Source organism: Myotis yumanensis, unplaced genomic scaffold (genome assembly GCF_028538775.1).
Source record: "Myotis yumanensis isolate MYYU_CA2020_CCGP unplaced genomic scaffold, mMyoYum1.0.hap1 SCAF_13, whole genome shotgun sequence".
In the NCBI taxonomy this organism is placed as follows: Eukaryota; Metazoa; Chordata; class Mammalia; order Chiroptera; family Vespertilionidae; genus Myotis; species Myotis yumanensis.
Genome location: NW_027223764.1, coordinates 16,564,768 through 16,578,240, shown reverse-complemented (window position 1 = coordinate 16,578,240; position 13,473 = coordinate 16,564,768). Strand labels below are relative to the sequence as shown.

Below are 13,473 nucleotides of genomic sequence, written 5' to 3'. Positions count from 1 at the left end.
CACTTCCGGGAGAGCTGCCAGTGCTTAGGCTGTACCGGGGCTCCTCCGCACGTGTGACTACAGTGGCGCGGCCTTGGAAGTTGAGGCTGGCCGGCGGCGCGAGGCTGGTGAGTGAGGGCAAAGGCTGCCAGGGAGGAAACCTTGTGGCTCCCAGGGCTGTCCCCGGGCAAGGCCCCCGGGTGCCTGCCATGCGCCCCGCAGTGCGAGATGAGTGATTCTACCACCCGAGCAGGGCTCAGAAGCTCGAGGGGCCCCTGTAACATCATAAGCCCCTTCTTTGCCACCCGATGGCTTATCTCTTTGAAGCTCTAGTTTCCCCTGGACTGACATGAGATTACGGGTCCAGTTCTCAGCAAACTAGACTGCACTTTCCTATTTCTACGAAACATAACATCCTTTCCCGATCCTCTGCCCCCTCTCGGTCTGCTACTATCTCCAGCCTTTCTGGGTTCTAATTCCCAAGTCGCTCAGAACCAGTCCCTCCCACTTCCGTTCTCACTTACACCTCATTCTGGTTCTCACGGTGTCCCAGTTGTACTGCAGTTGAATCCTACTCTCCCTCAGTTTTGTTTTCCTATTCAATCTGTAATCTGCAGTGGATTTTTTCCCCCTTGATTCAAACTGTTCTGTTTATTCTAACTTTAGAAGTTATTCTGACTACTACTATCTAATTCAAGATCTTCCATGAAAAGCCTAATCCAGCGGTTCTCAACCTGTGGGTCGCGAACCATGAAAATACATCCTGCATATCAGATATTTACATTACGATTCATAACAGTAGCAAAATTACAGTTATGAAGTAGCAACGAAAATAATTTTATGGTTGGGGGTCACCACCACATGAGGAACTGTATTAAAGGGTCGCAGCATTGGGAAGGTTGAGAATGATTCAGTGAATTACATTATGCTTTATTTGCCCTGTGGTCTAGTTGAACAGTCCTTCATAGAAAGGGAACAGCAGGCTTTTGAACAATTGTTTGACAAGTATCTGGTGCTCACATGAAATGATTGATTTTCTGTTTTCATGCTTTAATCTCACATTCCTTCTGCTTTTCCCTTTCCACCTGTCAAACTCCCATTCCTCTTTGACATTTAGCTCAAAATCTTTAGGATGCTTGCCTCCTTTACTGGTGCCTCATCACTTCCTACCTCTTTGATGATAGTTTTTTTATAATCTGATTTATATTTTAAATTGTTCGCGTATTTTCTTAAAAGTGTTCATGTTCTTTGAAGGTGGGGGGGGTTCTATATTTGTTTGTGTATTTCTGACTTAACTGTAGCTGCTTAATGATATTTACTACATTGAATTTATAATTTCTTTCCTTGGAAGAAAATGTGTGGATTTTTTATTTTGAAGGAGAGACCTTTGGAAAGATGAATTGTATATTATCTGGGGCCTGGTCCTGAATGCTGGCTAGCACATCGGTGCTAGAAGGCTCATCTCTTGCCATTGATCACAGCCTTTAAGCAATCTTAACAAGTTACATCTCCTGGTAACTCTTTGCATTGTTTCAGGAAACCCAACCATGGCAACCATGGAAGAAAGCTTCCCCCGTGGGGGTACAAGGAAGACCCACAAATCAGAGATAGTGCCCCAGCAGTCAGTTGAACAAGACAACTTGTTTGATGTAAGTGATATGCTTGTTTGAGAGTCACTGAACACTTTCTCTGTAGTGTTCTTGTAAAGAATGAACCCTGTTTGAGAATTGTGTTATTTTTCAGATTTGTTTCTTTTTGAAATCTGTGTTTGTAAATTGAACATGTTAGAGAGTCTGTACCACCACAAGACTATATCTTTTGAAGCATGGCAGTTAGTATTTGAGTTTGCAGTGGTCTTGTTCCTTATTCTTAGGAACTTTGTGTGTGTGTTGTTGATAAAGGATGGAGGGAGAGCATTTGATCATTGTATTTTTGAGTGGGGTCCTTGCAGCCATGTACTGGTATAAAGGTTAGAATTTGCATTAGAATTCATAGTCTTCACCTACAGTAATCTGTGCTCTAAATGCTGGAGGGAAGGGATCTAACATTTAATTGTATGGCTTTATGTTTATTTTATATAATCTTTCCAACGATACTATGAAATAGAGATTATACTATGAAATAGAGATCGTCATTCTATGATGAGGAACCCAGGCTAAGAGAGGTTATATAATTTGGCTGAAACCACACAGCTTGTTATGGTGGAATTGGTAGTTTAACTTGGTCTTCCTGACTCCACTTTCCATTCACACACTGATCCCAATTGCTGCTTATTTTGGGGGACCCACTGTCTATCCTAAGTCAAGGGAGGACAGGCAGATTTTGGACAAGGGGAGCATTGGGGGGAAAAATGGGAAAGTTTAGATTGAAGTAGGAATTAAAGGAATATTTAGGAGTGGGGTGGAGTGGAGCAATAACAGAGCAAGGTGATAGATGACTGTAATTGGAGGGAAAGGCCAGGATTGCTTTTTTTCATTCTTTGGGGTCTTTTTTTCACCTTTAGATTTCTACTGAAGAGGAATCCATCAAAAGGAAAAAAAGCCAGAAAGGGCCAGCAAAAACAAAAAAGTTGAAAATTGAAAAGAGAGAAAGCAGCAAGTCTATACAAGAGAAGTTTGAAATCCTTAGTATTGAGGTTTGTTAAAGTTTGGTTTTATTTTAAACAAAGCACCTGGGTTCTTTAATTTGTATGTGTCCTTCGTGCTCGGAATTGAGCATCATTTCTTTCTATTATTAATTAATGCCTGGCATCATGTATTTTTTTGTTTGTTTGTTTGCTTTTTAGCTCATCCGCTGATAGCCTCATGGGACTTGTGTTTTCATAGGTTTGTAGGCAATAAATTTAGCAATCATTCTGATTCTACTCTTTCATTTCATAGATAGAGAAACTATCTCAAAGAAGTGAAGTGGTCTTATGTTCCTTAAATTTTTAGGTAACTGACATATATGTTAGTTGTCATAAAAGGGGGGAAAATCAAATGATTCTGAAGGGAATGATTCAGATTCAGCTTACCAGAAATATTTTGTTTGTCCTGTAATATATATTTTTTTAAATTGTTAAACTTGGTGCCAATGTTAGAAGACGGAAAAACTTTATATAAAAATGTGTTTTCTGGCTTCTTGTAAAAATTTAAAGGTGCTGATAACACAAGCTTTGCATTCCCTCATGTCAGTAGTCACATGGAGCAGAGTGGTGGTTTAGACCTGGCTGACACATTCTAGACCAGTGATGGCGAACCTATGACACGCACCTCTGACATGCGAACTCATTTTTTTGGTTGATTTTTCTTTGTTAAATGGCATTTAAATATATAAAATAAATTTCAAAAATATAAGCCTTTGTTTTACTATGGTTGCAAATATAAAAAAATTTTTATATGTGACACGGCACCAGAGTTATGTTAGGGTTTTTCAAAATGCTGGCATGCCGAGTTCAAAAGGTTCACCATCACTGGGCTAGACAGCTATTACCCCCCGGCCTGCTTCCTTCATTTTGTTGCCTGTCAGGTGAGGTTGGGTGGCTTGAAATAAAGTAAAAGGTGAAAGTGCCCTCTAGCACCCTAGTGCTGTTAAGGCTGTTGTATAACTTAGACCTCTTATGGTGCTCAGTTCAATGTTTAATTAAGTGCATTGACATATACATATATGCACCTCTTGTAGCTTTTGTATGTTAGAATTGAGACGAGAAACCAGACCGTCTCTAACATCCCCATTCATTGTTCTCTTCCTTATTGTACTGATTTTGCTTTTTTTCTTCTAGTCCCTGTATGAGGGGATGCGGATTTTGGGGTGTGTGAAAGAGGTAAATGAACTGGAACTGGTGATTAGTCTCCCCAATGGCCTCCAGGGGTTCGTGCAAGTAACTGAAATCAGTGATGCTTACACAAAAAAACTGAATGAGCAGGTGGAGCAAGAGGAACCTCTAAAGGTAAGGGAAATAAGTGATATACAAATAAATGCAAGAATACAACTTCGTTGAGGGCTAAGAAGGAAAGGTACAGATGCCATGACAGTTTATAATAGGAAATTTTCAATTTTTTTTTAAGTGAGGGATTTTGACTTCGCCCAGGGAGCCTGGAAGACTTCCCAGAGGAAGGGATGCTTGAGCTAAGGTCTGAAGGATGAGGGTGTACTAGATAAAGAAAGAAGGGAGTTCAGACAGGAACAGTATGGTATGTAGCAGGGAGAATTGGCTAGAACAGAGACAGCAAGGGAGAGTGGTGTAGGATGAGGCTGAAGAGCTGGGTGAAAGCCAGACCATCTTAAGGATTGGTTTTTTAATTCTAGAATCAGTGACAAGCCCTTGACAGGTCTTAATTGGGGTGGATGACATGTATACCGCATAGATAATAAATTGAAGAGGCACGAGTAGTTGCCTAGAGACCAATTAGGAGGCTATTGCTGTAGTCCAGGCTCTGAGATTGATGGCAGCTTGGGTTCAGGGTTTACTGAGGACTGAGGAGGTAAAAACAGTGCTCAGTGATGTATTGGGTATGGGTGGAGGCAGGAGAAGTGCCAGGGATGAGTCCTAGGTTCCTATTGTTCATGATTTGACAAATGGCCATGATATTCTGAGATAAGAAATCCTGGCCCTGGCCGGTATGGCTCAGTTGGTTGGAGTGTTGTCCCGTACACCGAAAGGTCTCAGGTTCTATTCCCGGTCAGGTCAAACCCAGGTTGCGGGTTCCATACAGGTGCACATGGCAGGCAAACAATTGATGTTTCCCTCTCACATTGATGTCTATCTCCCTCCCTCCCTCTCCCTCCCCCTCTCTCTAAAATCAATAGAAACATCTCCTCAGGTAAGGATTGATAAAAAGAAAAATCGTGAAAGGGGTCCCGAATTGTGAGAGATGATTATGAATTGCTTTTTGCTATGTTGGGTTTGAGAAGCAGAAACAAAAATGTGTGAGACTTCTTTGTATAAGTGGTAATTGAAACTATGAAGGGAGAAGAAGTTGCTTAGAGGGAGCAAATACAGTGAAAAGAGACTAAAGACTGAGGTGGGAGTAAATATTGTATTTCAGTTGCTGAATTAAAAGAGAGTTGCTATCAGAAGGAGGAGGGCCAGACAGATAGAAAAAACCAATGCATAAAGGGTCTTGGAAGCCAGGGAGGAAACATTTAATGAAGAAAGGAGCAGTCTCCAATGTTAAATTCTTTTTAAAAGTCACATATGAGAAGGACTGCAAAATCGACTGTTAGATTTAGCAACATGGAAGTCATTGGTGATTTTATTGGGAGATAAAGTAATAGAGTGAGAAGGGTGGGATGCAGATTGCAGTGAGATGAAGAAGTGGAGATTCTAAATATAGGATATATTTAAATTTATTTTAAATTAAGGATAGTTGGTATACAGTATTATAATAGTTATTTTGGTTTCAGATATATAATATATAGTGATTTGACATTTTTATAGCTTACAATGTTATCACCCCACTAATTCTAAAAATCATCTGTGCAAACTTACACAGTACTATTGACTATATTCCCCTTCACCATTTTTACCCCTCTTTCACTCCCCTCCCCTTTGGCCACCATCCCTTTGATCTTTGTAGACAATTCTTTTGACTGGTCATTTTGATAAGATATTTGGCGTTTTTCTGCTGAAATTCAAGACTGATTTAACCACAGACCCATATTCCTTTTGTGAGCACGTGGTGACTGTCTTCATCGCTTTTTGGGTTCTTTGGGGTCTGAGGATAAGAAATCACTGGGCTGGGCAGTGGATTCTTGGTTCAGGGGAAGGATATGTACTAGGGCTTTCTCATGTGTATTATGCAGGACCTGGCCAGCTTGCCTGAACTGTTCTCTCCTGGGATGCTAGTGAGATGTGTGGTGAGCAGTCTGGGCATCACAGAGAAAGGCAAAAAAAGTGTCAAGCTATCTCTGAACCCCCAAAATGTCAACAAAGTGCTGAGTGCGGAGGCCCTGAAGCCTGGCATGGTACGTATCTGGGGTCGGAAGAGGAGCTGGCGACGTGCCTCCTCTCTGCCCTGCCTTGTCTCCTGGGGAGTGTCTAGACCACCTTTTACTTTCAGCTTAACTGTTATACACAGGGAGGAAGGTCTCCAGGGTGCTTTGGAAATTGAAGACCTGAACCTAATCGCCTTACCTTGGAGGGGAGAAAGGGAAAGCAAGTCAAAGATTTGCTGGTAGCAAAAATAAAGCCTCAAGGGAACTTGCTGATGGTGAGAGGCATTCCTTGAAATGCCTTACTTATCTAGACTTCTTTGTAGGTTAAGTGTTCTTCGAAGGCTGTATGGCATTTGTGTGGGGAAAGCTTGAGGACTGCTAAGAGCAAGAGACAGGGTACACAGAGCAGTTTGTCATCTGTACGAATGGATAGCCCACCACTGAATCTCTCAATCCTATAGAGATTCAGGAATAATTAGTCCTAGTTCAGAGCCTCCAAGTCCAGTAGGTAGCAGACCCTCATATAAACTACACTCATCTAAGTACGCTTGTACTTAAGAGGAAGGAGATCAGTATGACCTTGTAATATTTGGTTAGAAGCAAGTTTGGTTCAAGCCCTGAGCATTGGGTAGAAAGGCGGGGTCGGGGTGGGAGTGGGGGGGTGTTAAACTAAGCCAGGTCTCAGGAAATTGACAAGTGTTGAGAGCTTGCTGTATGACAGGTGCAGTTTTAGACACTTTATCTGAAGAAAGTCTCAGGAATTCTGCGAGGCAGATAGGTATCCCTCTTATATATTTGAGAAAATGAAATGAGAAAGGTTTAAGTGACTTGCCAAAAATCAAATAGTAAGTGTCAGAGCCAGACTTGAATGCCACACTGTTTCCCATGAAATATAAAGAAGGTTGGTGAATTTTTTTTTTTTGTCTTGGAGGTGGTTAGAAAGGATAAGATGACGGCTAGAATGGTAGTTCTGTATTCTCATTATTCATAGCGCTGGGCGTGACCTTGCTGGCCTATGTCTCCTATGTTTTGAAAATTTTCCAGGGGAGAGTCTTCTCTCTGCCATTCCATTACTCAGCTGTGTGTAGCACTCCTCACTGTCTGGAAACTAAAATCCTTTCAGCCCTGGAGAATTAAAGTTGATATCTTTCCTTCTTCTATCCTCTAGTGGGATGAGGTTTAAAGTTAAAAGGGGGTTGGGAATATGGGATAAAGTGTGGAGATGGATGGGAACATATGCATTTTGTAGTGGATGTTTGCTGTGTGTCCTATTACCTTTGACTTTTGAACTTTTGGGAATGCTTTCTCTTCCTCCAGTTGCTCACAGGCACCGTGTCTAGTCTAGAAGACCATGGCTACCTAGTGGACATTGGTGTTGGTGGGGCCAGAGCTTTCCTGCCACTGCAAAAAGCCCAGGAGTATATCAGACAGAAGAACAAAGGTAAGGGGGAAGAAGAGGGGCCAGTGCATGGTCGTGGGTGGGATATGTGAAGATTATACTTCATAAATGCCACTTTGATGAGTAAATTACGGAATGGTGACCCTGAAGGCTTTGCTAAGACCAGTGGTTAATTTTAACCAACAGAAAGGGCCATGTGTGAAGGGCCAGGGAGTGGCAGGGTTTCACTAAGATCTGATGGGCCACTTTTACTGTTTCTCACCTAGAAGATTCCACTGAAATTTGGGACTCCAAGGCCTCAGCCAGCACTCTATTGCCTTTTTGAAATTTTCATATTTCTGTGATCAATTTCCAGGTCAATTAGGTTCACTTTACTCTCTTCTTATAGTTGGTCCCTTAGAGATTGGGAATATGGGGAATATTAGATTGTAACTGGGCAAGCAGGCAATGGATTATCTCAGGTATTGCTTGAACCCAAGTTAAAGGTCCTTCTCATAAAGGTATTTTTCCTTTTGGGGGCTGGGGCCGGGCTTACAGGTGCTAAGCTGAAGGTGGGTCAGTACCTGCACTGCGTCATTAAAGAGGTGAAAGGCAACGGAGGAGTTGTTAGTCTGTCTATTGGTCATTCAGAAGTTTCTACTGCCATTGCTACTGAGGAGCAAAGCTGGACCCTTAATAACTTGCTACCTGGACTGGTGGTCAAAGCCCAGGTACAGAAGGTAAGCCATTTATTGTCACTACTACTTAGAAAAATATAACTTTTTTTTTTTTTAAAGATGAATTTTTTATACATTCTGTGACTTTTTAAAAAAATATATATTTTATTGATTTTTTACAGAGAGGAAGGGAGAGAGATAGAGAGTTAGAAACATTGATGAGAGAGAAACATCGATCAGCTGCCTCCTGCACATCTCCTACTGGGGATGTGCCCGCATCCCAGGTACATGCCCTTGACCGGAATCGAACCTGGGACCCTTCAGTCCGCAGGCCGACGCTGTATCCACTGAGCCAAACTGGTTTCTGCAGAAAAATATAACTTTTATTAAAGTAGTAAATGCACATAATCTAAAATTGTGCTGTTCAGTAGGGTAGCCACTGATCACATATGGCTATTACACACTGGGGATGTAGCCAATGCCACATGTTTACATGATAATATGTGTGCTGATTAAAAAGGTCAAATGATATTAAAAGACTTACAATGAACTATCTCATCCTTTCTAAACCCATTTTTAACTCTTTTAGCTTCTCTTTTGAAATTTGCCTCCATATTACTAAATAATAAGCTTCTGTTGGTATCTCTTGGTTTATCAGCGTAGGCATTGAGTTTTAACTTCTTCTCAAGATAGATGAAGTTTTGTCTCTTAATTTTCCTTTCCCCTACCCCAACTTCCCAACAGAGATATGTTAAAAATTTGTTTAAATCATTATTCAGTATTTAAATTATTATGACTGTAAATGTTGTTTACTGTTGAACTAGGCCCGTGGTCGGCAAACTGTGGCTCGTGAGCCACATGTGGCTCTTTGGCCCCTTAAGTGTGGCTCTTCCTAAGCCTTAGGAGTACCCTAATTAGGTTAATAACAATGTGCCTACCTATATAGTTTAAGTTAAAAAAAATTTGGCTCTCAAAAGAAATTTCAGTCGTTGTATTGTTGATATTTGGCTCTTTTGACTAATGAGTTTGCCAACCACTGAACTAGGCAATGTATTATGGCTATTTGTGGAATAGGTTTTTCCTGGAGTTGATAATCAGCTTCGTTTTTGTCATTTGCTAAATTCTCTTCAGAACTATCACTATTTTTTCATACACCTTATAGTTATTTCTCTCTCACTACAATTTTTCATGTTTTCAAACTCTTTAGATAATCTCATAGGTACTTTTTTTCCCACTAGGACCCCCTTTTGCTGTCATCCTGCTCCAATCTGGACTGATTGCTATGTAGGGCCCCACATAGCTGGTATCCTAGGACTTCTCTTTATTGTCTTCCTGGATCCTTCCCCCCTCTCTCGGGTTTTGGAGCCTTCTTTGAGTCCATGTATTCCCTTTTTTGGTTTACTCCCTCATTTTAGTATGACACATTCTCCAGAAGTATTCTTGGAAAGGTACATAGAAAGTTAATTTCTTAACCTAGTATGTCAGGGATTCCCAAGACCACTCCTAGAATCAATAGTTCACTAGGAAGATTCCCGGGAATCAATAGGTAGTGGTACTCATGGCTGATTTATTATAGTGAAAGGAGGCAAAGAAAAATCAGCAAAGGGAAAAAAGCCCTATGGAATGAAGTCTGGAAGAAACAAGGCACAAGCTTTCAAGAGTCTTCTAGTGGAGTCACAAAGGATGTATTTAATTCCTCTGGCAACAAGTTATGATAACGCATGTGCAATGTTGTCTACCAACGATGCTTCTTAGAGATTTAGTGCCCGAGGGCTTTTAATTGGGGTTGGTCATGTAGGTACCCTCTGCCTGGCATGTACCAAAATTCCAGGGTCTTATAGGGAATGTGAGTGTTTAGTATAAACCATATTGTTTACATGAACAGTGTAGGTACATTGAGCCTACGCTAGGTACTCAGTTCTGGGAGTGGTGAGAGGGCACCTTTCTGAAATCTCACTTCCAAGACACCAGCCAAGGGCTAACATTGGAAGCAGGCTTTTCTAAGGATAATAATCTCAAGCCTGCTATGTTAACTCTTTTCTGCACACCTACTATATCTGAAATCTTTATTTTACTCGCACATGTGATTGGTAGTAAAGGAGGATTTAGAATTCTAGGTCAAAAATAACTCAGAATTTTAAAGCATTATTCCCATCGTCAACTGGCTTCTATTGCTATCGAATAGCCTGATGTTATTTTAATTTCTGTTTGTATGTGTGTCTGTTTAAATCTTGTCTTTATTCCTTTTATTTTAAAATGTTATGATGATGTGCTTTGGTGTGGCTCACTCTTCATTTATTTGTGCTGGACTCATATAATCCAGAAATGTAGATCCTTCAGCTCTGGGAAAGTTTCTTGTATTATTGTGTTGTGTGTGTTTTTTTTAATTTAGAGAGAGAAACATCAATTTGTTGTTCTACTTATTTATGCATTCATTAGTTGAAGTTCTAATTGCTCCATATTCTCATAAACACTCATTATTATCCTTTTTATTATAGCCATCCTATGCATGTGAAAGGGTATCTCATTGTGATTTTGATATGCATTTCTAATTGTTAGTGATGTTGAGCATCTTGTCATGTGCTTATTGGCCATTTGTGTATCTTCAGAGAAATAGCTATTCAAAAGTTTTTTGCCCATTTTAAAATTAGATTGTCTTTTTATTGTTAGGTTGTAAGTATCCTTTCTATATTCTGGATACTAATCCTTTATCAGATCTTGTTTTTGTTTGTTTTAAAATATAAACTTGCCCTAGCCAGTTTTGCTCAGTGGATAGAGCGTCAGCCTGCGGACCAAAGGGTCCCAGGTTCGATTCCGCCGGCCAAGGGCATGTACCTTGGTTGTGGGCTCCTCTCCGGCCCAGGCCCTGGTCAGGGCTTGTGTAGGAGGCAACCAGTCGATGTGTTTCTCTCACATCAATGTTTCTCTGTCTTTCCTTCTCTCTTCCACTATCCCTAAAAATCCATGGAAAAATATCCTTGAGTGAAGACTAACAAAAATAAATAAATAAATAAATAAATAAATAAATAAATAAAATAAAAACTTATCCTTTTTTTTTTTTTTTAATGCTTTTTAATATGATGTTGGACTTCATGGGTGAATTCTCGAATTTTCTTACCTTTTTTCTGGCATGTACATGTATTTGTTTATATCCTACCTTCTGGGGGAGTCTCAACTTTAACTTCCCATTCTCTACTGAATTTTTGTTTTGACTGCCATACTATAAGTGAGGCACTAAAACACCATTAGGAAGTCTCTGTGCCCGAGTGGGACTTGTTGACTGGCTGATTTCACTCTCAGGAGCAGGAGGTAGCAGGTTTTTGGGGGGCAGCCTCCAAGTGTCATTGTTATAAGTCTTCTCTGGAGTGCTAGAGTTCTCGAGAAAGGATCAGGAGGGACAAAGCCTGACTGCTGGATAGCTGGGTGGGGAAGAGGGACTGCATGTCTTCCACATCTACATTTGAAGTATTCAGAATTTTGCAAGCATTTGAGTTTTACTTTCTTACTCTGGGCAAATCACCAAGTTAGCAACAATTTGTCTAAGTTGTCAAGCTGGCCATTCCCTGAGGATCTTTGTGCAAAGTGCCCTCCATCCCATTGGGAAATCCTAAGGGTGGGAGGATTGAGCTTACTGAGTGAAGAGACAGCCAGTGCCAGGAGTTGCCTTGCCACTTAGTGTGAAAGGAAGAAAGATTGGTAAGGGTTAGCTGGGGGAGGAGAGACATACGGTTATCCTAGAAAATGTGATTTTTCATAACATTTTCTGTTTACTGCTAGGTGACTCCACTTGGTCTTACACTCAACTTCCTCTCATTCTTCACTGGCCTGGTTGATTTTATGCACTTAGAGCCCAAGAAAGCTGGAACATACTTCTCAAATCAAGCAGTAAGTAATGTGACACCTCTCTTTTCTTGATTCCAGTTGTATTCCAATCGGCTATTCATTATCACTGTTAGCTTCGGGGCAGGTCCTAGCACTGGGTGTGTACAGGTGTGCAGAGAGGAGGTGAGGGGAATATAAAGTATTTGGAAAGATCACAAGAAACTACCAGGGGTCATCTCTGGGGATTATGATTAGAGGAGGAGCCTGTGGAGGAGAAGGTAACTTTTAGTTTTTATTTTATATTCCTCCATATGGTTTGAATGGGGGGTTTTTTGGTAGTGAATCTTTTGCTTTTATAATTTAAAGTGTTTCAGAGGAGTATTTAATGGGGGAGAACAAGATATTTACATAGAAAAATGTATTTTTAAAATTGCTTACAGTATAAGACCCAATTTTGAAAAAAATTTTAAGGAGTACAACTTGGTTAAAATACTGAAAGATTATGCAATCAATCTTAGTAGTGATGAACTCTGGGTTATTTTTATACCTTTATCTAAAGATTCAAATTTTCTACAATGAACATAGATATTTGAGGAGAAAATTCCAATAGCTATTATTCAGAATTTTTTAAATCCTAAAGTGATTTATTTTTTTGTTTTTATCCATGCTAATGGATGCTATAGAGATATCTTGAAAAGGTCCAATAGGCTTCACCACCACCTAGTGATAATGTTAACATTTTGGTGAACTTATTCCTTGTAATTTTTTTCTCCCTGTACTCATATTTGCGTACAGAGTTGAGGCATTTTGCCTGCTAAAACCATGTGATCAGAGCAGGCTGTTTCAGATGATTTTAGATGAGCCCCTGCTGTAGTGACACTGCCCAGGGTTTCGGTCGCATGTACATTATTGGCCTCATGGTGTTGAGGGGACCCTGGTGTATGGCCTTGAGTAAGCCGTGATGCAGTCGGACATAGTTCCTCTGGGGGACCTTTGGTTTGAATTTCCTGCATGCTGCTTGATGCACAAGCCAGTTTTAGTACTTACATCCATGGCCTGGTCAGCACATAGAGAGTCTTGAGCTCTGAAAGTCTTCCGCAGGGACCTTATCTCCTGTGCACTTCCTCCTGTTCATGATGTCCTTTCCCTTATCTAGGTGAGGGCCTGCGTTCTCTGTGTCCATCCTCGGACCAGAGCTGTGCGGCTGAGCCTGCGCCCCGTCTTCCTGCAGCCTGGGCGCCCACTCACCCAGCTGTCTTGTCAGCACCTCGGAGCTGTCCTGGATGATGTTCCTGTCCAGGGCTTTTTCAGCAAGGCTGGGGCCACTTTCAGCCTGAAGGATGGGTCTCTGGCCTATGCTCGGGTATGCCATCCTTTTGTTTCATCAGGATCTTATCACTAGAAGGACTGTTGGGACACAAAGGTCCTCTTCTGTTTCCTTCTTCCCTTGGTATTAGTTTCCTATTTTTTAATATTCCCAAGTGTGTCAAACTGTACATAGGGACCAAACAATGCTTGTTTGTTATATTAGAACTAGAGGCCTGGTGCACCGATTTGTGCACTGGTTGGGTTCCCCAGCGTGGCTTGCGGGGATCAGGCTGAAACCGGCAGTCCAATGGCGCCTGCCGCTCCAGCCTGTCGCTCCCGCTCAGTAAGCTCGCTGCTGCGCTACTGTGGTCTCTGGGTTGTGATGGCGCCTGT

At 41.2% G+C, this 13,473-nt stretch overlaps 1 protein-coding gene across 2 annotated transcripts in view; it reads left to right on the top strand.

The window, feature by feature from the left end:
- Positions 1-19: 19 nt before the first annotated feature.
- The window catches only part of PDCD11 (programmed cell death 11), a 40,002-nt gene continuing 26,548 nt past the window's right edge, over positions 20-13,473 (top strand). For both annotated transcript variants that reach the window (XM_070432358.1, XM_070432357.1), the window contains exons 1-9: positions 20-107; positions 1,516-1,628; positions 2,483-2,614; positions 3,740-3,907; positions 5,764-5,925; positions 7,213-7,336; positions 7,832-8,013; positions 11,728-11,835; positions 12,929-13,135. In XM_070432358.1, coding sequence (XP_070288459.1) covers positions 1,527-1,628; positions 2,483-2,614; positions 3,740-3,907; positions 5,764-5,925; positions 7,213-7,336; positions 7,832-8,013; positions 11,728-11,835; positions 12,929-13,135 — 1,185 coding nt within the window. In that variant the 5' untranslated portion in view covers positions 20-107; positions 1,516-1,526. The remainder of the gene's footprint in view (positions 108-1,515; positions 1,629-2,482; positions 2,615-3,739; positions 3,908-5,763; positions 5,926-7,212; positions 7,337-7,831; positions 8,014-11,727; positions 11,836-12,928; positions 13,136-13,473) is intronic.